Here is a 25,728-nt window from a genome sequence, read left to right on the forward strand (position 1 = left end):
AAAATGGTGTCTATTTGTCATAAGGCTTGGAAGGTTAGATTTTAGTCAATTACTGGGAAGACAAGGGGTCGTGTTGTGCCTTTAGTCTTGTAGACATTTTAGTGATGTGAACCTTGAATGGTCCAAATGTGGTATTGATACTGATCTCAAACAAAACAGAAAATTGTAGGCATTCAGTTCAGCTGCTATAGCACTGTTTTAAGTGCTTCAAAAAGTAGCATATATGGTTCAGTGTCTCTGTAGGTTTCAGCTGGCCTTATTTCTTTAATTACCTTTAAAAAAAATCTAATTACCTTTAAAAAAAAAAAAAAAGTGGTCAGTCCTCTATTTCTTTCTTAACAGAAATGAAACGTGGTCAGATTTGGTTGTTACCTGCTCAAATGAAAGCTAAGAGAGTTTAGATAATGATTAAGATGAATCTTTTGATATAGTTTTGGCTTTCTGGTCGTTGGAAACTTAGTGGTGGCAATGCAGAATTCACTTCAGAGAATGTAAGCCGCCTGGTAGTGGTCTGGTTTCCGTCATTTTCCTTTGTGGATCCTTCTGGATGAAACCTGTGAGCCACAGGTTGAAAACAAATGGGTTTGGACCTAAAAGTATCAAGAAGTAGAAATACTCGGAGACTTTGTATTTCAAATAAGTGAAATTATGCATAGAAAATCTCCTCTCTCGCTGGTATTTGTGCAACTTTGATTACAGGAACTTGCAAGGTGGTTCTCATTATCCACATCTGTACATTTTACCCTGCTAGCCTTTGTCTGTTGCCTGAGATGAAATAGCATGGCTCCATAGTAGTATGGTATTACTGTGCTAACAAAATCTTTGATATCAAGAGGTGAATGTAAATTAAAACTATTAGAATGATTTGTATTGATACCGTCTTTCTAAAACACGTGACAGCTGAAATACTTGAGATATTATTCTATTATCCCATTCATTTGTAGAGATGTTGCACGGGCTTGTGTGTTTCAAGTGACTGTCATGAAATAGATGTGACAAGCAGTACATTTTCCACTATTAAAGACTGGGAAAATTAATTTTGGCTCTTTATTGTATAAAAAGTCTCCAGCAAGAATTACTTGTGGAATCCTGTCATGAGTTAATTTAAGTAGAAGCATTCAAAGAGTTATCAATACTGATAGCATCCAGATTAAAGTGATATAAATACAAGATGTATCCCTTGATTTGTGAGGTAATAAGACTGAATGTTATGGCACAGTCTGACCTGGTTGTATGTTTGGATAGTGTTTTCCCTTCAAGTAGACATTCTGTAGGAGCATAAGGCAGAAGTAAGCATTTTTCCATTTGTGTGAGATTGCCAGTAATATGTTTTTACTGAAGTTGAGATCCTGCCAAACTTCATACCTATTCATTTGTGAAACCACATTTGGTATTCTGCGTTTCAGCTCTTACAGGGCTCCCTTTATTGTTGTGAGATGTAATATACAGATTTATTTATTTTTTTGAGCTTAAACTGTGCTATTATCGTTGATGCTGATAGCAGAAGCTTGGCTTAAGTGGTTAGATTACATTAGGTAGTCTAATGCTTTGTTGCATACCTTGATTTCAATGTCTTCTAACTGGCAGAGTTTTCTTTGGGATGAAATTCTTCATTCCAAGTCTCTGTTAGTATGTATATGTGTGGGTTTCGTGTATATTTAAAGAAGAATTGGAAAACTTTAAGAAAATGGAGTGAGTGTATGCACAAATACTGTCATTAATGGGGAAAGAATTTCTTTATTCTCTGAAGTTTCAATACTATTTATCTGGCAAAAATGAAAGTTTTCAGGCAGATCCAAAGGTTGGACTGAAGTTTCTGCCTCTCCCTCTGAAAGTATGTCCAGGTTTGTTTTGAGTAGTAGACCTCAGGAAACTGACATTTGTACAGCTGCTAACAAATTCCCTCAGTGTCACGAGATCAACTGTTACAGACCTCGATAAAAAGGAAAATGGCTTAGATTTTAGGAAAATTGGAAAATTAATGACTTCTAGGTGTGATAGCCTGAAAATCTTCCAGGACTGAAAAGCAAATGCAATGTATCTGTCAATAAATAAAGCAAGGGCTCCTTTACTCCACAGTTAGATAAATTCTCCTTTCTCTGCCTGATTTCAAACCATCGGCTCTTAGAGGCTGTTGGCAGTGCATAAGTGAGCGCTACACATGTTGCACCTGAAGATGGTGTAATTTTGTTCGATGCTGAAACTGGGGGCTCTGCTAGTCTGGACTCTTAACTTTTCTTATCGAGAAAGCGTATGGCAGTCTTAAAAGCTTCATGAATGACATTGAAAGAAGCCACAGCAACGGGAGATGCTTCAGCATACTTGTGATGTTTTCAAGGCATGAGAGGCAGAGAATATAGACGTGCTGCGTGTCTCAAAGGGCCTTTGAGTAGGTTATTTCAGCTTGAAAAGGGATTAGATTTAGATGACTGCAGTGTCAGACGTGTAACTGAAGGTGCCTATTGAGAATAATTCCTTTCTATAACTGGATTCCAGCAGTTTTGTCAATGATGAGTAAGTGGAGGGAGTAAGAAATGATCCATTTGTCATAGTGTGCGATACGGAGACAAGAAAGAGTATGTCTGAAAGGAGACATCAAAAAGCACAAGTTACATGAAGCACCTTCTTCAGTTCCAGGCCCTTCTAGCAGGAACAACAGGGACAACTGGCACTGGGAAGGAAAAGGACACAGAGGAAGAGAGTGCGTTATTTTTCCCATTCCTATTCAATTTGAAGAAGCGTGGGCTGCTTTGGTGACATCAAGTAGAGATGTAAATTTAACTGAGTCCTTTTAGAAATTCTGTATGTTAGTTATTTTTATTTCCTTCAAACAGTCCTGAAGTCAAGTTTGGGACTGAGACAGAAATAATGCTTTCATTTTAATCCTTCTTGCAACTGCAAGTAATATTCTGGCTTCTAATTGAATCAGATTATTTTGTGTAACATCAAATGCTATTCAGACAGCTCAGATCTCTATGGAGATTTCCAAGTAAAAAAAAATTTTGGCAGTTGTTTTGGGGGGCGAAAAAATGTCCATCTATATACAGTTATAGCTATTGCTAATACTAAATTGGTTTTCACGTAAAAATTTTCTCTTGAACCTAAGTAATTTTTATATTTCATTAAGCGTATTTGGCAGCTAAGGCAACATGCCTACTGCCTGTTCCATTCTTTCATTGTAGTGTACTGCTAGTAACAGGTGAATAAAACACATTTTGACATTTGAACTTGACAGAAATGTTTCAGGGAAACAATTCAGACATACGGCTTCCCCGGATGATTCTTCTGTCGGTATCGCGATGTTGTACTGTAAATATTCTTCAGAAGCAGGCTTTCATTAAAATCAATGATGTGTTTATTACTTGTTCCTGGTTGGGTTTTCCCTCATAGTGTAAAATCACAGCTCAAAGTTATTTGTCATGTTTTAGTAAAGTTGGTTTTTAGAGGTTAGTTTGTCATTTTTAAGTAAATCGAAGTGGATATTCGTGCATTACTTCTCAGTGATTCTCTGTCTGAAGAAAACATAGATCTAATCTGCTATGAAAGTGGATAGAAAGAGACATTGTCAATTTGAATGTTGTAAAATGAAATAATTTTGAAATCTTGATATAGGATCCTTTTAGTATATCCTGTTTCTCCAAGTAACAACAGCAGCAAAGGCTTTTAAGGAGATGCTTCGTTCCTTTTAAAGAGACGTACAAGGCTGTCCCTGTGCCTGCTGCTGTTTGCGAACTCAGCTCAGGAGTGGGCCTTCGTCCCCAGCTGGTCTCCTCACCCTCCCGCTGCCCTCCGAGCCTTTCCTTCATCTTACCTGAGGTGGCTGATGGCTTCTGGGGAAGACCGTTCATGGGAGCAGCAACCCTGCTGAGCCTTATTAGCAGAGCAAGTTGGAGGAAATTATTTTTCCCCTCACAGGCTTCTTTTCCATAAAGCTGTTACTATGGGTTAGCGTCTGACAGGAGTAATGTTTTCTGCTGGAATCGGGATTTTACATAAAGGGTTGTTCCATTGCTAAGTAAAGGGAAGAAACTTAACATTAAGTAAGGAGAAGAAACTGGCAACATCTGATTCAGAGCATATTCTTCTGTGTTTTGTGGTCTGTAGGGAATTTCTTCTAGCTTTTTATAAATTAAAGATGCAAATTGAATGCTGATTATAATGTAAATATATTTTCTTTGCTCTGCAATGCAGTAGGTGCAAAATTGATTACTTTGTGGTTGAATTGAAACACCAGCATTAGGGGAAAAATCTAATTTTGCTTAATACTAGATTGTGATAAACTAAAATTTATAATTCATACAGTGCAATTTGAGTAAGAGGCTTTACTTATGTAAATTGTCTTATGTAGTCTTAAATACTGATTTTTGTACTCAATATTAGCTGAAACTTATATGTCTCACTTCGAAATTTCAATAGCACATGAGGGTATGGTTTAAGTTTATATCTACTTGTTATTTTTGAAGTATATGTAAGTTAGCTTCTGTTGGATTTCATGACAAAACATCAGTTTGGGATTTCTTCTTTACTAAGTTACAGTTGGCATAATTAAATTGCATAAATCACACGGTGCTTGTGGTGATGGTGATGTTGCGAGCCCTTCGGATCTTCAGGGGAAATTCAGACTTGGTGCTTGTGAAATGTTTGTTCTGGTTCTCAGGGTCTGATTAAACTCAAATCAAGGATGCTCTGGTGTGAGGTATTAATAATAAGTAATGGGTCTCAGAAATGCACCCAGCCTTGTAGCATCCTGCCCGGGGAAAGCCCTGGGAGGGTGCAGTGCGGATGCTGGCCATGTTGCGGCGTGTGACAGTGCTGGTGGGCGAATGCAGCTTCACACCCTTCAGGCTGAGGGCTGCTGATGGCAGCGATCACTCTGGTCTGTCAAGCAGGGGCAGGATGAGGCTTGGCTCTGCCACCTGCCACGCTAACCAGCAGAGCTGTGCCAGTGCCAAGGGGCAGGAGATGCTGTGCTGCATCGCAGGGTGCTGCGTGCTCCTCGCTGCCGTATGTTCTCCGTAACCCCCTGCAGCCAGAGCGCCTCCGGGCTCTGCACTGCTGCACTGCCATGCAGTCTCTCAGATAAGCACTTGTCTTCATGTGGACAACTACTGTTCTAATATTGGATTGCCTCTTCTTCTACACCCCTGATCTCCAAATCTTTATTTTTTTTTATGCAACAGCTGTTAGTTATCTGCAAGAAAAGTCTTAACAGCTTAACATCAGACACTTGAAATGAAGTGGGCTTACTCTGTTACCGCAAGAATCAGCACTGTGAATATTTCCATTCACTTCTGAACAATTTCAGGCTTTGTTTTTGCTTACAACATTTGCGAAGGCTTTTTTTTTTTTTTTTTATTGTAGCAATGTTTGTACACAACAAACTTGTTTACTAACTAGTTGACTTTTTAAATTTCTGCTTGTTTGTCAGACTGTGCTGGGGCAGATGCGTGCTCTTTGTGAAAGGCATACACGATGCTGACTGTTTTTACTGCCATGAAGAAGCTCTGAATCTCATTTTACCAAAACCTCAATTCTCATCCACAGAGGGTCCAAATGCTCTTGTTTAATACATGTATGTAATAGGTTTGGAGTCCATGCTCATGGAGGTGCTCAAAACCTGACTGGAGGCAGCCCTGAGCAAGCTGCTGCAGATGACCCTGTCTTGAGCACGGGTGTTATGCTCACCAGTCTCCTGAGGTGCTTTTCAACCACCGTGATTACTTGGCATTCTGTAGTTTTACCAAAAGCAGAAATAATCACCCCAAGACCTTGTTTCTTCATTGCTTGTTCATCTTGCTGGATCCAGACATAAGAACCTAATGACAGCCCCAGAAGTTGGAGCAGACTCTGTGGGTATTTACAGGCGTGGGTTCTGGTTGTGTTCTCTTCCTTTATAATGCTTTCACAAAGACTCCTCCGTGAAGTTTCAGTTTACCTTTCTTTTTTGCAGTCCAGATGTAAATTGGCAGAAAAGCTTTGAAAGAATTTGTTCTCACTTTGAAATGATGCGTGCGATGGGGGAGAGAACAAAGATTTGAATGGGGGAAGGAAGACATCAGTAATGTGTTTTTTGCATGGTTCTGTTTTGTGGTTATATTTTTTTTAGAGTTTTGGATTTGGGCTCTTGCTAGGTTTTTATTATTATTATTTTGCCTTCCAAGAAAAAGCTGATTACGAGCTTCCTGGTATGAAGTTTTCATTTGTAAGAGAAAGCAATATAGTTATATGAGAAAAGGATGAATTAACCATTTTATTTTCATCAGTGCATTTGCTTAGAACTGTGTAATTGTGACCCACAGGCCCTCAAGGCTTTTTAAGATGCTTTCCCCATTAAAAAAAAATGGGTCTCAAAGAGGGTTAACATGATTAAAAAGATGCTCCATGATTTTTTTTCCTGTGAAATATTTGTAGCTGTAGTCATAAGCAAGGCTTTTTATTACAAAAAAATAAGTACAGCTGTACATTTATACACACAAAGTGTATAAATGTGTTAATGAAACTCTACATTATTTTAAAGAAATTTTTATTGCTAGGATTACAGGTGATTGACTGTCCAGTTACTGTGGAAGATATCTTTAAGCAGAGAAACACTTTTCAAATTGTAATGTAAAAAGTAGGACATAAAAAATAACTTAGCTGTTTTTATGATTCAGATGTAAGGGATCTCTTTTCAAAAGCTAGAATGCCATCTTATCCTGTGCCTCGTATTTGGATAACTAAAGAAAAGAATGACTCACTATTTTTTTAGTTGATTTTTTTTTCCAGTTTAAAAGTAATTGGTTGGAAATGAGGCATAAGAAATTTCAGTCCAGAGGAAGAATTTTTTTTTTAAAGTGTTTGTAACTGGATGAAAAACATGTTTTAAATGAAGTGGTCTTTCAGCATATGTTTCAACATATGTTTGTGCCAGTTCTAGTGATATTACTCATGGAAGGTCTCCAGTGTGGATCTGTCACAACCTGAGGGAACAAATTATTCCCTTTTAAAAGAATAGGGAAAACAAGGATAGCACAACCTGACTGAACTTTTACTTTAAGTATCATTTACCTGGTTTTGTCAGCTTTTCCTTCAGGTTGAGCCTTACTAAAGGAATTTGTTTTCTGTAAAAATGTGAATTTCATGTATCTGTTTCAGGTTTGTGAGGATTTGGTGGTTTTTTAATTTATTTTATTTATTTTTTATTATTTTTTTCCCCACTGAGGTTGATACATGCCTCTGTAACGCAAAATGAGAAGGTATCCAGTGTTTTAGATGCACTATTGTCTATCCTTTAACTATTTAATGTTTAGCTCACTCGTTTGATGATGCATTCAGTTCAGATTAACATCTTGTGCTGTAGATGCCCAGTGGTTGCATATGATATCAGTAAAATAATAATACTTAAAATGATGATGAGGAGGAGACTAGAGAAGGTGTGAAAGAACTCTGGAGGCCCCAAAGGAGAAAAATGTGTAACCTAATAACAAGACAGTAAACAATACTTGTTGCTCTACAGATACTCAGATGTTCTTACGTTTAAATCTATGGCTGAAAAAATAAATTTAAGAAATTGTTACTTTTAATCCATGAACATTATGGTTTTAAAATATATTTTTTTAATGTTGGTATCTTTCTTGATTTTTTTTTCTGTATGCTGTAATCTTTTATAATACTATAATGCTATAGTTCCTTTATAGGTGAATAATAATAGGTTTTGCTCAGAGCACTAAGCTACCACCTCTATTTACAGTCTTTCTTCCAATGAATAAAAACAATGTATTTAGATAGAACGGAACATTTCTTTTTTATCAGCTTCGAAATATTCATAAGCTAGAAGAAACTGTGAAAGCTAAGTTTTTTTTCCTTTGTTAAAGATAAAAAGAGGGTTTCAAAAACTGTAAGAATATCGTGACGATTGAATTTGCAGAAATTACTTGAGAGAGCAGCATATAACTTTAACAAGCTCTGCTTAAAGCACCATTTACTCTATGTAACATTTGTCTCAAGTGTGTTGAGTTAGAGAATAAACACGAGGCATATCTGCTGCGAGCTAGAGCAGCCAGCTCTTTTTTTTTTTTTAAGATGAATTCTAAATCAAAGAAAAGTGAGAGAAACATCACTGCTAGAAAAATGCAGTCACACGTTTGCTTATGATACAATACCTCAAAGATGTTTTCCTGCCAGCAATCATTCTGATTCCCAAATTCTTAATTAATTTTGATTTTTGCTATGTGGAAAACCTGGATACTTCAGAGCTCAGTGCCAGAAAGTGTCTGTAGTTTGGAAATATTTTAGATAGTATTGTCAGATACAGCCTTGTATCTAGGGGAGGGAGCAGGGAGGAGGAGCAGTGGGGAATGGTGTTTCCTCTCTCTGGGCAGGCTGCATTGCATTGCTCTCACTCTATAGCTTCCCCTTGTCGATCTGCGCCTCTTTGGCCTGTGCAGGTCAGGGTTTTGTGTGAATCAAGGCAGTGAAATCTGCACCAAAACTCCAGCTGGCCTTCCCCCAAAGTGCTTTGAATGAGCACTGAAGGAAATGACAATTGCTGGAGGTGCCATTCTCCAAGAGGCATTTTGCTCCATATGTTGTGGTCTTGTCCACTTATTCTCCACTGTGGGGACAAAGTCTCCATGAGAGTTAATGTGACCTTAAACTTTAGCCTTTGGTCTGGCCTAATGAACTGCTTTGTAGCCACAGCACTTGCTGCTTTTGTGTTGCCCATTTTCCAAATAAAACAATTCCTGCCAGCAATTATAGCAATGGAGTAGCATGTTCTTAGTAGCTTTTCTCTAATAGCTTTTCTAGATAACTTCAAGTGGACTGTTAGCATGTCATGCTTCTTCATGTGATTTTTGTAATAAATCTGAATGCTTTATGAAGTTTGACAAATGAGATGGTTGAGAGGTCTGTGTTCACTACAGAAATTGGTGGGCTCTCTTTAATAGATCATCTGTGTCTTAAATGTCTGGTGCCCCACAGCAGAATGGCCCCGTGAATAGGATGGTGCTGGCAATAGGGAAATGTGTATAGCTGAAAAACTAGGCAGACTTTGAGGCATTTCCCCAGTTGCTACACATTGGTGACAACACAAAATATAAACAGTAATGTTAAGTGCTATTGTACTAGGAGGAGCCTATTTTAAAAAATAATAAATTCAGCTTTTTTTCATTCTCCAAAACCTTGTGACTTTTACAATGCTCCAACCTGAATAGGCTGCATCTCGACTCTGCCTGATCCTGCTTGGCTGAAGGAGACCCCAGCTTTCCCCACTGCAGGGGTTTCCGCTTGGCTGAGTCGAGCCAGGGCTGCTGGCAGGACCACCGTGGCCTCTTGCTCTGCAACCAGCAGCTGCCTCTGCTTTGCTGCGGCTCACAGCGCTGCCTGGCCCATTGGCTTCACCGAGCTCATGAGAGCTGAGAGCTGCAAGGGCTAAGGGTGCTTGTTCTGCTCTTCGGTTTGGGACAGTTTTGCGAGGCTTTGGAGGTAATCTTTTTTGCAGCCTGCAATATTTGTGACATACACATCTGGGCAGTTTTGTTTCAAGAGTCTCTATAAACGTATCAAACACGAGCATTTCACATCACCTAGTATTTTTCTCCTTTTTGAAGGCATGCCTGCAAAAATCAGTTGTGCTCTTTGACTTGTTTGCCCCTCAGGGTGAAAAAAGGTTAGGTAAAATCTTGCCAGTATTTGGCTGTGTTTTTTTGCATTGTATATGTGACTTGAGGTCATTGAGATAATTTAGTTGTGTAAAACTGAACATTGGCAGGGAGTGGTCTTGAAATTATGAAGTGTACTCACAAGGAACAACCAGTTACAAGCCTATTTTGTTTTAATATGTAGACTCTTTCACTTGGATTTCCTGTGTCAATCCTGAAGCCTTATTTAATGTCCTTACTTTGTTGTAATATTAATTGGCTATAGATAGGTAACTTTTTAACTGTTGTGCATGTATTTAATTACTATTAATTCTTTTTGATGTACTTCAGTTCTACTGTTTTGTAATTGTATGAAATGCACTTTTTTTGTTTTTAAACTTGTTTTCTTCTATTAAGGTAATATGGTAACCTGTAATATTATGCGTATTGCCATGATTCCCTTCCATAGCACTGCTCCAACGGGGAGATAAGCAGTAGTTGGTTCTCGCTCTCGAGTTCCTACTGTACTTCAGTGTTTAAAGTAAATGAACCAACTGCTTTTTAGTTGCATGGTTAACTTGGAAGTAGATTTTGGACATGCGGTTCAGATTTTGAAGTCCTTTGCAAGAGCAGAAAGGAGCTTCCACTCCAGCTGCTTTATGAGCAGTGACAGGACCTGTTTTCTGAAACTGTCAATAGAAACGGTGGGGGCAGTCGCAGGTAACTGTCACCTTCAGTCTCGAGATGTGCCACACTAGGTCTTTCACTTTTCACTACAGGCATGGGACGTGTATTTCTTCTGGGGATGAATCCGCAGCACCGGTTTTGTTCAGATAACAGCATCTGGCACTAGATTGATTTAACAGGCTATGAGGTTTGCTCTTTTCAGATATGCACTTGTGCGGCAGCTTCTGTACAGCTCTGACATGGCCACACGCTGCTGTTGTTTTTTCTGCCTCCTAGCACCACGTGTGAAGCTAAAGCTCTTTGACACCTGCCATTTGGACCCTTTTCTTACTGAAAAATGTCATCGTTTTCAGACAAGATGAAGACAGATATATGATCATTCTTTCCTTCACAGGGATGTGCTGAGGGCATGGTTCATAGACAAATGAATAAAGGGTTGCAGGCCGTAGCTATACAGTTAGTTTTATTAGTTTAGTACGGTAAGTAGTTTTTGTTTGATATAGGGGCTCACAGAGTTACAGCTAGTATGGAAAAAATGAAAGCATGGTAACTCATTGTTACATCTTGCAGTAGTTCTGAAACCTATTTCATTCCAGTGGTAAAGCATAGGAATTGTACTGTTGTACTGTCAGGAAATTTCACACCACTGGGTTTTGGGGAAAGGAATGACGGTAGCTGAGGAGCTGAAATGAGAAATTTTTGAACTCTTCTGATTCTAATCAGTGAAATGTTTCATCTAGGATAATCAGGAAGGTAATAGAACTAACTGGACTCCATTTTTCAAAGTATTAACTTTTTTAAAGGAGAAACCTTTAACTCCCATGCCACAATTGCTTCCCCCATATTTTGAAACCTATTTAGTGCCTCACAAGGAGGCAATCAAGTTATGTGGCTCAGTGTAGTTCTTATGTTTGAAATGTCCTTTTGTGTCTGAGTAGATGTAAAATGTTCTTAGAATATGAAATTGACTCACTGTCCTCTTTTCTACTCCCAAGCAGTGGAGGTCTAAAATGGGGTTCAATAGTCCTAACATTTCCCAGTGTGCAAGGAAGTGGGTAATACTTGTAGGCAGTGATTTCAGTAACTGCATTTCTGAATATATTTCCTAATTTTCAAATATTTGTCATACATTTCACTTGTTCTCAGAGATCTAGCTGCAGGTCTGCAGCCAAACTGCATACTTAAACTGGCTTTGATTCTTGTATTCCTTTTCATTTCACATAAAACAGACACATTGGGGAATTCTTGCATTTTATCTGATGTTAGAATACCAGACTTATTAAATAATTTTAGTATTATTTATTTTTACGTATTATCCTTATGTTTTAGCATGCATTTCAATTATGTAGTGAAGTTTAGTTCAGTGTAAGCATACTGGAAAAATGGAAAGTCATAAACCTTCTTAGATTTAGTGTTATTTTAGGAGACATCTAACTTCTAATGTTTGGAAGCAATGGTACAACCTGATTAAATGACCTTGCTGAACACTACTGGTACAAAACATCCTCATTCTGTTCTGTTCAGTAGGCTCTGAAGATTTGTGCTGCCTACCAAAAAAGCCATCAAGCTGCTTTGGTGCTAAATACTGTTTGTGACTGAACAGGAAAGAAATAGGTTAAGTTTACCTAATTGCATTAATGGTTGCCTTGAAATTCTGGCATTTCAAGAAGCTGCTTTATCAGCTGCTTGTTGCCCCAGCAGTAGGTCAGCACACTCTTTCAAAAATAGTGTTTCTGACTGCAAGATGTTGTTCTGTGTTTGAATTTGCTGCGTGGCAGTTCTGATTTGAAACAACTTAATCACTTTTACTCTAAAAAGTACATTGTGAGTTGGTCAGGATGAGGTTACTTTCTTCTTTGCATACTGTAATTTCTGGTAAATTTTGCAAAATACTGACTGAATCTTTCACCAATGGTAGAAACATTTACAGACTTGGTTGTTAATTCAAAACACTTGTAAGCAGTTTCACCAAATATTTTCTATGGGGATTTGCAGAATGTGGCTGAGAAACAACGCGCCATCTGTATCACTGCTTATAATTTGATGGGCTGTCTGAAGGCACCTTGTGTGCATAGCTTCTTGTGTGCTTGGGAGCTCCTGAATGGGACCTGTTCTTTAAAACTTGTCTTCTACTCCCTCCCCAGGTCTGATTGATTGGCAGTCACTCTGAGCTTTTCTGTTCTGTTTTCCAAAAGAAGACCATAGCACCTCTTGTCTTGAGTGCCTGATTTTGAAGGATGATCTTCCATATAAACCAAATTTGTGTGCTGCATAGTGACTGAAAGTTTTGCATTAAGTAATGGAAATTAGAGAAAAATCCCTTTCCTATCCAACAGTATATTTTGTCATTATGAATTATATTTAATACAGGAATATCTCCTGAGTTTTACATGTTGTTAAAATTCAAAGATAAATCTTCAGGTAATTTAAAAGCACAGATGAATTGTCGGTTTCTTGACTTGATTCTGTTAAATAATGATTGTGTTCTAGTATAATGTTTTTTCATGATCCTAACATCTTCCTTTACATCCTTCCTTAACATCACTGGGCATGGGGGAAGGACCAGATTTTGAGTTTAATTTCATCTGTCAGAATGACAAGCTTCTTAAAATCTTTTGGGGCTTCTTACTCTTAGAATACATTATTGAGTGTATACCAGAACCTTTTTATCTTTCATTTTCATGACATATGTTCCTCATAAGAGGAGGTGGGAAGAAAAAAAAAACAACTGTGCTGTGTCAGTTCCAGGGTCTGTCAAGTCTGTTGTCCTGTTGTTCCTGTGGTGAGGTGCTGAGTAAGTGACAGCATCTTGCTCAGCTGGCTTTGGACTGCAGCTCCCAGTCAGGGAACTGTGCCGTTGTGTCCAAAACAGGCAGCAATGTGTGGGATGGCAAGAAACCTGCAGCTCACTGCTGGTGGTGGTGAAGGGACTGCTGGAAGGGCTGTCCCACGGCCAAGTGTCCTCTTCAGCCTGAGAAGAACAAGTGATCCACAAGTTGAAGGGCAAGTAAGGGGATTGGTGTTTCATTGGAAGCGTTTCTTTGACCTCCCCTGGGTGGTTTTGATCAGTAGCCAGGAATGGGTACACAGGGGGAAGTGTAAGGACAGACGTAGATATGTTGTATCTCCAGCACTTTCATAGATCTCAACCATTTTTACTTCAAAACTCTTCTGGAGCTACTTGTGACTTGTGTTTTTAGCAAGACCCAATGGATTTTTCATTGATGAAACTGCCCGATTGTCTTTTGAACCTTTACTTAAGTCTTCCCTGGGTCTCCTCAGTTTGCTTTTAATCTATGAACCTAATTAAAACTTGTAGCATTCTAAGCCAGCTTCTAAATGTACTACACTTTTCTAGCAAGTGTTTTGGTTATTTTATTTCTTCCTGTCCTGTGTAATTCTTAAACCGATTATTTGAATAAGAAGCACTAAATAATCTTTTGAGCCTTCTGTATTTCTGCCCTCAACTGGAGTCTCCAACTTCTGTTGCCACAGGGTTATGAAGATTAAATTTATTAGTTAAGCTGATTTAAAATCAAAACCAAACCAAACCAAAACACACACACACACACACACAAAACACCTTGGATTAGATTAGTTAACCATTAAATTATGACTGAGGAAAGCTGTATTTTGTTGCAAATTATATTTTTATAACCAAATGGGAAAATCTGGCCCCATTTGGAGATGAGCATAGCCTTTGCTTTTAGAATGACCATGACTTTCTTCCAAACAGTGACATTGGTCACTTCTTTGTGCTGTTCTCATTACTTAAAATGTCATTTTAAAAGCTTTTAATTGTAAATCAGTGTTTTGGAGACTGTAAATCATGTCAATTTGTATGAAGTTGCTTTTCAGTCTGCTGGTCATTAATTTGGTATTGCATTTGATTGTGGGGAAGTGACTTCAATGTAATAAAATAGTCTGAAATATTGGTAAAGCTTATGAAGATGTCAGACAGCTGTATTCATCTTTAACTGTAGAAACCTCTGGCCTGACATTTAATTCCTTATACATACGTTAGATTTTTACATATAGTTTTGAAAAGGTTTTCAGCAAAAACTTAATATCTGAGAGTTCAAAAGATTCTTAAGAAAAAAAAGTGCCATTTTATGCATGTACGTGAAATTGCAACATCTGAACAACTTGAATAACTCGGACTTTTTAAATGTTATCTTTGTTCTGTTTTTGTAGGTACATGGTAGCTTTGAATTAAAAAAAAAAAGAAGTAGGTATTGGATTTTTTTTTTTCACAAGGAAGATTTTTTTTTCTGTAAAAATTAAGGGATTGGAAATCTCAATGTTTTGAACAGCTCTCCGTATCAAATATACAGTGCTTGTTTAAGATAAGTACGAAAATACCTTGTTACAGTTAAAAAGCTACTTCAAGCCTCTAGAATACAGCTAGCATGGTTTCCAGCATAAAGCTGAGACACCACCAGGTGGTGCTAGTGGAATACATTTAATGTTGGTTTAATGATGCTTCAAAGGTCTTAAAAATAAAAGACTATCGCAGTCAATAAGAGAAAATTTACTTTCTATACAGCAAGCCTATTTGTACAGTCAATAACAGTAAATTGAAATATTGTGTAGCAGCTTCCTTTCAGGCACTTTGAAAAGATTAGATTATAGAAAAGAATCTTTTCCTGCTTTTTTTTCTTTTTTTTTTTTTTTGCTAATTCAGAGGGCACTTTATGAAACTTGTATGCTCATGTATTGTAAGTGTAGACTATCACAATTGCTTGCTTATTTTTCTACTGCATACTGACTTACAATAGCAAAATAACAACATCACCAAAATTTTTAAACTGCTATTATTTTGGTCCCTACAAGAATCTTTCCCAAAGAAATGTTTAGAAATATATATTTTCTTACTTTTACTCAGGGAAGAGTAGGAAGGCTTTTTAATACATTATTTGGCTTGAAAAATTAAAATGGAAAAAAAATCTAGTTATATATTTGTAAGTTTTTAGGTAATTATTTACTACCTGTTTTAGATACAGTTTACCAATGTTTATGAGGATTCTAAGGACCTTATTTAACTCTTGTCAAATTGTGTACTTTTTTATTAAAAAAAAAAAAAGTAAATTAAGAACTGTGTGGACCACAGAAGTTTAGAGTAAATTTGTATAGCCCACTGGTTTGAGGAGGTTTGGTTTTGGTTCACTGTGCTCTGACATTAAAAATGCTTATTCTTTGAGAGCAGAGCACTTTATGACATTAAATTAGTGTAAATTGTCCTACCTGGCGTCCTGTTTTTTAAAAGAGAGTATTAGAATTAAAAGAAAACAACAACAACAACAATTACAATTGTCTCTGAACCGAAGTGGTGCTTTCTTGACCAGTCAAAAAAGAAAATCCAGAAAAGCTGTGAAGAAAAAAAAAACAAACCTATTTTGCTTGTAATCGTAGCATTGTGACTGAGCTAAATGTTAGAGCATTGCATGTGCCAGCGTTGCATTAGTAACCACCTCGCTGTAGCTAAAAACAAACTGAATAAAACCACACGACAGCCACTAATAGGTCTGTAAAATCTTAGTTGAGTATGGTTGAACAAACCAGAGAATGGTTTCTTTGGAGTTAGGGCCCTACACATTTGCTCTGGGTAATGACTTAAATGTATTTAACGTCTGGGTTTCACCGTCGTAGGGGCAGCGGTATGGGGCTCAGCGAGCAGAAACTCTTCCCCTTTCTTTTTCAAGTCTGCTACACCAAATAGTTTGTGGAATAACTGCGTGCGTATACAAAACCATCTCCGAGTAGCTGTCAAGTAGCCAGCGTATGCTCTTCTGAAAGTGCTTTTTATATTTTGTTTTCCTGCTTGAGATACATTTTTACTTGGCTTTCCCCTTGCCTTTCCCCCCACCCCCGCAGCCGGTGAATAAATTTTCTTGCACTTGAGAAAAGGAAATGTGCTCTTTTCAACTGTTTCTTTCCCATCCTGAATTTTATTTACTTATTCCAGCAAGGAGTTCTTGTGCTACCTATTTTAAAATTTGGCACAATTATTTCCTTTTCCTACTGTAGAATCCTAGTATAGCTGCATTCCTCAGTTCTGAAAATCGTCAGCATTAATGAGAATCAATAAAACATCAAGTGTCTTAAAGTTTGCATCCAAGTCTCCTTTATGTACTTTGTTTGGTGTTTTTTTATTATTATTATTATTATTATTATTTACTTTTCAAGGCAGTGAGTGGGATCAAGAAATGTTGCGTGTAGTAATGCAACTTATAGTATGGTACTTTAAAAAAGAAAAAAAAAAGGTGCAAAACGTTGAATGTGATTTTTTTAAATAAAAATGCGATGTCAACAGAAACTAAACTAAATTTATAAGTTGCATGAGAAGTTAGCTTATGGACCTGTTGGAATAAAGAGATTGAAGAGAAGTTAGTTAAAGCTGTTAGTAGTATGTGCTAATGTGTGTGGGTTTTTTGGAAGCAATTTCTCTTTTATGAAGAAAGGGAGAGCTTGCCAGATGCTGCCTTTATAATGTGTGAACAGGTTAAGAAATACAGTCTTTTGCATTGTTCTTCAAGCTACCAGTTCATCAGGAAAATCAGTTTGAGGCTTCTGTCAACATCTTCATTTTTCAGCAGTTGCGTTTTCGTGATATGACCCTGTCTTGCGATCAGCTTTGCTGGTGACTGTCAGTTACTGTCTGCTGGGGGACCGTGTTTCTGTCGAAGGAGTGCCCGTAACACTGAATCTTTTTAAAAGATCATGTAAACAGTCTCGCTTCCATTTGCCTCATTCTGCCTGCTGACCAACTGGTCTGAGTGATTTTCTGTTCTGTTAAACCAGTTGTTTGAATGGTTCTGAAGTTACGGGAATGCTGAAGAGAACAAGGGTTTATTCTCTGTGTTTATTGAAAGATTCAGGCTGTTTGTAACCCTGAATTATTATTATTATTTTTTGAAATTCAAATAACTATAAAATCTGACATGTATACAGCAAAAAATCCAATTTTTGTTAAAATGGCAAATAATAATAGTTTTACAATAACAGTAAGAAATTCATACCTTTAATATCTTTGCATTTTACCTTTTTTAATGTTAACACTCCTGTGGCATTGAATAGGAATGTGCTTCATCTCCGAGCTATTCTCCAGCTTTCCTACAGGGATGGGCTTCTAAGTATCAGTTTCTTTATTCCTAAAATTGACCTAACTGTTCTTAAAAGCAAAATTTATAGTCTCATTTAAAAACAATATAAAGCACAGATAAGATTTTATTGAAAGGTCTGTTTATTGAGGGCTATGGTTTCCCCTGTTACAGTGAAGATAAGGTTATTATAAGTGGAATAATATATATATATATATATATATATATATAAAAAAAAAAAAAAGTAAAATAGCTCTGAAACTGATAGTGTTCCTCTCCAGCACAGACGTGTACCATGTCTTAATTATTGCTGTGAAATTCAAGTTCTGTTGAAGTTATATGAAGAAATATGCTGTTGATTCACTGGTGTCAAAATTTCACAGCTGCAAATAAACTTAGACTGCAAATATTTGATTGCAGTTTTCTCTTGAGTGGAAGTAGAGCACTTGAGGATTTTTTAATTATAAGCTGTGATTTGAATGGGTGAGTTTATCATTACTGAATGGGTTTGAGGTGGTGTAGATACACAAACTGTAGTTTAAATTACTGAGGACATCGAGTCTGTGTTTTTCTTTGGGGATGGCGGTGAGAGCGGGGAGAAGACAGTATTAAATGCTTGCTGAAGAGCGAGCTGCAGTTCTGCGGCTCAGTCTGTATAGAGGTAGGTTTTTTTTCCTGAGTATTGTAGGCAGATAGCTTTGGACAAAGATGTGAGCACGCATGACTTGCATTCATTCAGTAGTTTAATTGACATTAAACTTCAGAATCTGGCTGATTTTAATGAAATATGTATTTTTTTCTCTTGTTTATTTTTTGGAAGCTTGTTTGTCTATTGGCTTCTAGTAACACTTGTTTCTCGTGTGTATTTTCTCTGTGATAAGAATACTACAGAGGTTGATATCACATACAGTGTATATTTATAAAAGAGGTAGAGTTGAAAAAGTGAATGTTGCAGGTCAGGGATGGGAATTTTGTCTTAAATGGAGATCTTCCCCTTTGTACTAGCTTTCTTTTATAAGTATCCGGTTAATTTAAATTTTTAAAAAAACATGAAGCTTTAAAAAACAAATCCAAATATTTAATTAAGACACTGATAAATCTTCCAAGTGTGTTATTTTCAGTTGTGTATTTTTTGATTACTTGCCATTTTATTTTGCAGCATTGTCAGTGAAGCAGGAGCATCTATCTACAGTGTGAGCCCAGAAGCATCAAAGGAAATGCCAGACCTAGACCCTAACCTTAGAAGTGCAGGTATGATGTCTGTTGCATTTTATCACCATTTCAACCTGGAACTCCGTTCTCAGACTGTTTACAATATTAAGTATACATAATCAAATATATGTATTAGAAGAAAATGAAGAGTTTGTCTCCTTTGTTTCTGAACTTGAATTCTGCACATCTGAAGTCCTAGGTGTGCAAATCAATGACATCATCTTTTACCAAGGCCTGTAATGTAATGGACCACGTGGACTTATTTTTGTACCAGGATGGTATGGTAGAATTTAGGGGGATTAAATATAACCAATAAATTTTATGAACTTTCACAGTTGGATATGTCTGTGCCCACAGAAACAAGACTTTTCCTCTCTTCTTTTTCACTTGTATGTATACAAATATCTGTGATAGCACTTAAACATTTGAAGGGCTAGGTAAACTGTAAGAATAGAAGAGAGAATTCAAAGTTGTATTCATTCTGAAGTATGATGATGTCAGGTTTTTTTTGCCTTCATTGTGATCACTTTTTGAAGTTTTCACGTAGAGGTCCTCTAGAAATACTATTTAGTTGTACGGTATGTGTGTGTATATATATATATATACACGTATATATACAGTTCAGCATAAATGTTATTTGAGTATAATGCAACCTAAATTTTTAGAAATATACAAGTGTAGTCAGTGTTAATAATTTTCAGTTTTTAGTTAAAGGGTGCTCTACAAAGATCAAATTCTTAGCAACTTCACTGGTGTCCAGACTACTCATGGAGTTGGTTTATTGGGAGATGTCTTTTTAAAAGCAGGTCTGAGGTTGTTCTGTATTACTTCACTTCTATATTTTTACTTGTGTGTCTTTTGGACTTTGTTTTTATCAACACCAGCTTTTTCATTTCTTTTTTTTTTTTTCCTGCAATTTGCTGTCATACTCAAAAATAAATAAATAAATAAAGCAGGCTTAAAAGTGCAGTAGTGTTCTTACATAAATCTCAAAATGACAATGTTCTTAATCTTACTTTAGCAGGCTACTGGCCTGAAAATTCTTAGGAGTACATCAAAATAGGTCAGCAGAAATAAGTTCTGAAGTTATGTGGTATTTGGGGGTAAAACTTCCCAGGATTTTCCATGTTCCTCTTTCCTCTTATTTCCATAAAGGGGAAAAAGGGATTTGTGTTAATACAATGTTTTAAGAGAATGGTTTTACAGGAAATTTTTTCAAATGTCTGCATTAGCCCTTCCCAGGACAGGCCTCTAACCTCTTTCTGCTTGACTCATTCCTTCCTGTCTGCGAACTGGCTCTGCTGTCATCATTTCTTCCCCGGGCCAAAGAGATTTTGCTTGTGTCATGGTATGACCTGAGCAAGCATTAGGCCTGTGACATTTCTGTGTTTGTGACAGATGCCACTAACTTTCCCTTGGGCCCAAGTGTGTTTTTTTTTGCTGCGGATATATTAAATGTGGTTTTAGAGTTTGAGGTAAAAGAACAGAGAAATATTAAAACAGGAAAAATCTTATTAACAACAATTTACTTTTCCAGATGTGCATTTCCCTTTTTTAAGAAGTTAGTTGCTGAAACATTCAGGCACTTTTATTTAGCACTGTGCATGAAAATATGGTAAATCAAATTTGTAGTACATAACCAATTTCGGTATTAATTATCTGGAGTTCATCATTTCTCTATTATTACCAGGAGTTGCGTCAGGCATCACTTAAAAGCTGTTGCATCTGGTTTGAAAAGCGTCAGCTCTTTTAACATGCTGCAGCAGTACCTCAGTGGTTAGAAACTGAAAAAAGGGTAGGATAGAAAGTGAAAAATAATTGCTTAGTTTTGTGGATGTCAGCTTTCATGGAACTGACAATGAGAAGTGTATTTATTACAACAGAATCTTTTGAGAAGTTTTAGACTTCAGACATTTTTCTTGATGTCTTTTGGTGTCAATTTGTAATTAGCTGCACTAAAGCTGTGGACACTTTTTTTTTAGGCTGAACATAACAAAGTGACATAACATGAGAGGGAAATAGTAACTGCTGTTTTTTTTCTTTGTAAACTTTTTTCTTAAATAGCTTTTACTTTTGTACTTTTGATTTCCCTTTCTTTTAATTTGCAGCAAATGGAAAAATGACATGGTGTCAAAGCTGACTTGTTTTTTATTTTAATTGTTGTGTTACATCATGTCAAGTTCTGTGCTTACATGATAGCATTTAGCACATTAAAAGAAGCTGACAGCTGCATGATGAAGTGTGACATTTATAGTTAAAATAAAAGGTACAACTGATGTGAGATATCTGTGATCTTAACACAGTTTGCCACTTTAACATTTCTCTACACAAACTATGGAAGGTTTTTTTTTTGTTTGTTTTTTAATTACACAGGTAAGCTTGTGTCTGTCCATCCAGGTACATGAACATAAAATGTCGTGCAATATGTATAATTTAATAACTTTTACTTCTAGTGAAATCTGTCATATTTACAATGCTGTTTAGCATAGAAGACATCAATCCCAATCTTAAATAAATAAATGTACATATTATTGTAGTAATTTCTTTTTTGCCTAAGTGTATAGGAGGGAAAACAAGCATTTTGTGGGAGTGCTAATTGGTATTTTAATTAAGCCAAGAACTCAACTGGTTATTTTTATTCTCTTTGAGCTGTCTTTAAACCCATGTCATCCATGACCTCCATAATAATTAAGACAGATAAACTAATTAGATATACATAAACTGTAGCAGAAACTCTTCATACTCATCCATACAGCACTTGTAACAACTATTGTGCTTAGTTGATAAACAAAATGCTCATTTCATAAGCTATTTGCTTTTATCTGTGTTGCAGGCAGTGGGGTAGGGTTTGTATGGTTTTAGAATTGACCTCCAGAGATGGGTACGTTTCCTCTTTCTGGCCTTAGTATCAGCTCTATTGTCAATACTTTATATTAATCCAAGTTCACAAAAAAATTTGTAGCACCAAGTATGTATATTTCATGAAAGTGCAGAAGCTTCTCTACTGCTATTTCAATTCCTATAAAATCTTGTAGAGTGAGATTTGACTAAGTAGATAGTGAAGAACTTGATGAAATCTAGTTATTTGTGTTTGAGTAGAGTGAGATGGTATATATCCCCTTTTGACAGTCATTGTAGGATTAATGAGCAGAACAGCTATTTCTCAGCCTCACAGAATTGGGAGATAAGAGGCTTATAGGCCAGAGCAATAAAAGGATTTCCTACTTGATAGGCTGAGGTAGTTCAGCTGCAGCAGATTAGGAGAGTCCTGCCTAAAGAACAAGTCACTGGGGTTTTTGGATGAACCTTGCAGTAGAGAGTTGCAGCTTGAGAGAGAAGGGAATGAAAGGCTTCCTTGTATTCTCCTTCCCCGAAGCCTCAGAATAGGCTGATTCAGAGTGGGATTTTTTGTCAGGGAGAATTTGCACCTTAACAAGAGTGGTTAGCAAGTTGTAAATGATGATCATCTTTGTGAAACTTATTAATGTGTGTCTTCTTGAGGCTTTGTGACTACCTCTCTTAAGGATTAGTGGAACGGCAGTGAGGGAACTGAGGGGCTGGGTGGGTGACTGCAATTCTTTCTGTTCCACTGTGTCCTCTTCCCATCTTCTTAAAGAAGGAGTCAAATATTTAATTTTGGCTTACTTTTTTAAAAGCAGTCAAATTCATACTTACCTGGCTGTCTTGATATGTTTTTGTTGTCATTGTTTTATTCTGAGCTGCCATCTGTGTGATACTTTGCATATTTGAGCTCTGGTTAACTTTTATGGCAACTTCAAGTAGGAGTTATTTATTGTGACTTACATGTAATTAGATTTATACATAATCTCTGGGTTATTCCAGGCATATCTGGTTGAGATTTGCCTGTGCCTTTTTTTGGTGGATCTGGATGCAAGTTTTCCTTTGATGTAGCTGTAACACCATGCTGAATGAATAGTTACTTTGCCTTCAAGTATAGCAGTAATTCTCCTTGCCATTACCTTTCTTTCATCATCAGTGTTTGAGAAGACTGTCTTGATGCAGTATTCTTTTCATGAGTGAAAGAAAAGAATAAACTCAGTGGTGGCAAGCGCTCTTGACTCAAACAGATGGACTCCATGAGAACTGGTGTCAGCCCGTTTTCAGTTGTTATTGGGCCTGTGAACTGTAGAATGTGCATCTACCAGAAGTTGATACCTTGATTGTTTTACCTCTATCCTCTCCTATATAGTTTTTTGCTCAAGGGTTTATTTTGGTGTGCAGATCCTATATTGCTAATGAAAATGAGGCTTCTAGAACAAGAAATAAAACGAGTCTGTGCAGCAGGCTGTTGGTAGACATCCCCTTGCTTTTTGATTTTTTTTTTTTTTTTCCCTGTAACGCTTCTCAAATGCTGCTGCAGAAGCTTGTTGAGTGAACAAGGTTGGCTAAACCAATGCAAAGATTGTGGAGAGACAGGTGAAGTCTGTAGGAAGCATAAACATTTAAGACCTTTCTCAGTGCTGAAGGGTTGACATGCAGAAATACAGAATTTATTTACTTCCTAGAGGCTTGAAAATTTCTTAAGGTGTGGTTAGATAGTGTTTTGTTGTTATTTTTAGTATAAGGCAGATAACAGATGCACCATTTGTTTGGCATGTGCTTCAATCAGGATTTTTATTTTCTTCTGCTGTCTGTGTAATATGAAAAGCAGCCAACCTGGTGGAATGCCCACCTCCACTTTTTGAAGCAGATACTGTGATGAAATGAGCATTGCTTAAAAACTTCTAAGAAACAGGAAACTACTGCTGAGTTCTGGCAAATGGTGGCCTGATAGTGGAGAATTGCTATAAGGCAGTAGTTATGCTGGAATTTTGGCTCTGGTCTGGATATATTGTCAGTAATATTAAATGAGGAATTAATTCACTTTGTTAAATCGATGAATTACCTTTCACTTTTACATGACTGCTCTAGCAGTCTCTTTTTTCACTATTTAAAAAGCAAAATAAATTAACACACTTCATTGCACAGGTTCATAAAAATCATGCAGGTAAACTTGAATGTTAGAATTCTTTAAACGTGGGATGTGCTGGTAAAGAGAGCTACGTCTTTTCAGATATCACTTAAGTATTATCACTTATTAGAACAGATCTCATGCTAAGCCTCCGATTTACTTCTGTACTTGAATGTGATCAAATGAATTTGGTTTTTAAACTGCCCTTCTGTTCTCAGATGGTGAAACAAGAATAACATACTTCAACTAATGCAGCAAATCCAAGAAATGCCCATTTTTCCCCAACCACATAGCTGTGTCACCCAGTTAGCAAAATAATGAATGTAGGTAAAATGCTCCTTAAGATTACTTTTTGAAAAGACTTGAAGTGCTAACAGGGCAAGAATCTGTGTCATGCAGCACGCACAGGTATGATCCAGTATAGAAACTGTTTTGTTTCTAAAGGATGATTTCTGAGAATAAAGAGTCTGGGAGAGCAAAAGGTCACACAGCACAGCTTGCTTTAGCATTGTCAAATCCCATCTGCTTGTCTTCTCTCCACAGGGCAGAACGCATTGGATTATTGTACACTCAAAGTTCAGCAAACCACTTGCACTTTTCCTTGCAAAAGAAAGCCTTATAGGCTTTTGGGGCTTGTTAGGACTTAGAGACTGTCATGCTACAGGGCTTTATTCCCTTGGGTGCTGTTAAAGATAGAGACATACAGTTCAGAGCTGTCATACTGGCCAGCAGATAGAAGGTAAAGATCAGAAAAAATATAATTTCTTTTGACTTTATCTTAAGGAAAGTAAAACAATTTGATGATTAGATGTGTGGGACATAGTGCCTTGATGTCTACTTGAGCTAATTTCTTCATATTCTTAAAAGAGCACTATTCCCCCTTGGCTACTCAGGAAAGAAGGTCATTTTTCAAAAACTTTATTGGACAGAAGTCCTACGGTTAAACCATTCGCGCTACTTTCTAAGTGGAAGCTTCCTTCTATAGCTAATCACAGAGGATTGGTGCAAGCTCCACAAGTTTTCAGAAAGACATAAAAGAAAGAAAAGTAAACTCAAATTTTTTGTACATTGAAAACATTTCGCATCTGCTACAAAATCTTACCTGTGTAGTTGGGTTGTGTGCAGTTACAGGTGAATAAATTGAAATTGCATTTCAATTTATTATTTCAATTTCTGTATTTCATCAGCTTTATTCTGTAGCATTTAAGAATGAGTTTAATTTTACTGTTGGAAGGGAAGAGATGCAATGGTTAGAAACAAAATGGGTGGTGAACAGCACTAAAAGGTCAGGAGGGCTTGTTGCTTCTCTCCCTGTAGGACCCAGTTCCTACCAATGTGCAGAATGAGCAGAAGCTGGTCTAAAGCTTAAAGTAGACTGGGTTGTACTGTTTAAACAGAAGTTATAGTAAATCTGAATAATTTTTAAAAAACATTCCATAACTGCAGATAGTTTGCAAATGATGGGGCCTCTTATAGTTGTGCATGAACACGAGTATCTGCATCAGGTTTTTGAGAAATAGAGAAATGGATTTGAATTAATGGAGAACAGTGGGACAGTGGTGCCAGTGGTGAATGGTTTGTTGCACAGTTGTTAGAGATGATTGCTGGTTTTTACTTTCTTGTTATTCTAGACAAGAATCTAGCATTTTTCCAATTCATGCAAACTTGATGGCATGCATGAGAGCTGATATATAGTCATCAGCATCCTGGTAATCTGTGCTGTATTGCCTCTGAAGCAGTAGAATATAGTTGTGGACAGGAGGAGTTTGATCTCTTATCTGCAAGACCAAGATCCACTGAGATTCCACAAGGCTTCTGTCTTGTTACAGAATTAAAACAGGAGGTTATTTTGAGGTTGGTGAAAACTCCTCTATTTGGTTGTTTTGGATCAGTATTTCTGCTAAGCTAAGAGGGGTGTGTGTGTGTAGCTTTTAACTGAGCATCATTCTCTGTAGATGTGTTAATGTTTGCACGTGATGTGTAATCTTTGCATAATTTGTGGAAAGATGTGATATTCACTTTGCCTTCTTCTCATGAACCTATTTCTCATATCCCAGATGGGTCTGAGTTCAGCAGATGGACTTTGTCTTTTATTTACAGAGCATAATTTGCTGCATTTCTGAACAGTCTGAAAATG

At 37.0% G+C, this 25,728-nt stretch overlaps 1 protein-coding gene across 2 annotated transcripts in view; it reads left to right on the top strand.

Annotated features, from left to right (window-relative positions):
* The window catches only part of SRBD1 (S1 RNA binding domain 1), a 127,804-nt gene that overhangs the window by 43,190 nt on the left and 58,886 nt on the right, over positions 1 to 25,728 (top strand). For both annotated transcript variants that reach the window (XM_068676668.1, XM_068676667.1), the window contains exon 16: positions 18,567 to 18,658. In XM_068676668.1, the coding sequence (XP_068532769.1) occupies positions 18,567 to 18,658 (92 nt within the window). The remainder of the gene's footprint in view (positions 1 to 18,566; positions 18,659 to 25,728) is intronic.

This window comes from Anas acuta, chromosome 3 (genome assembly GCF_963932015.1).
Source record: "Anas acuta chromosome 3, bAnaAcu1.1, whole genome shotgun sequence".
NCBI classification, from domain to species: Eukaryota; Metazoa; Chordata; class Aves; order Anseriformes; family Anatidae; genus Anas; species Anas acuta.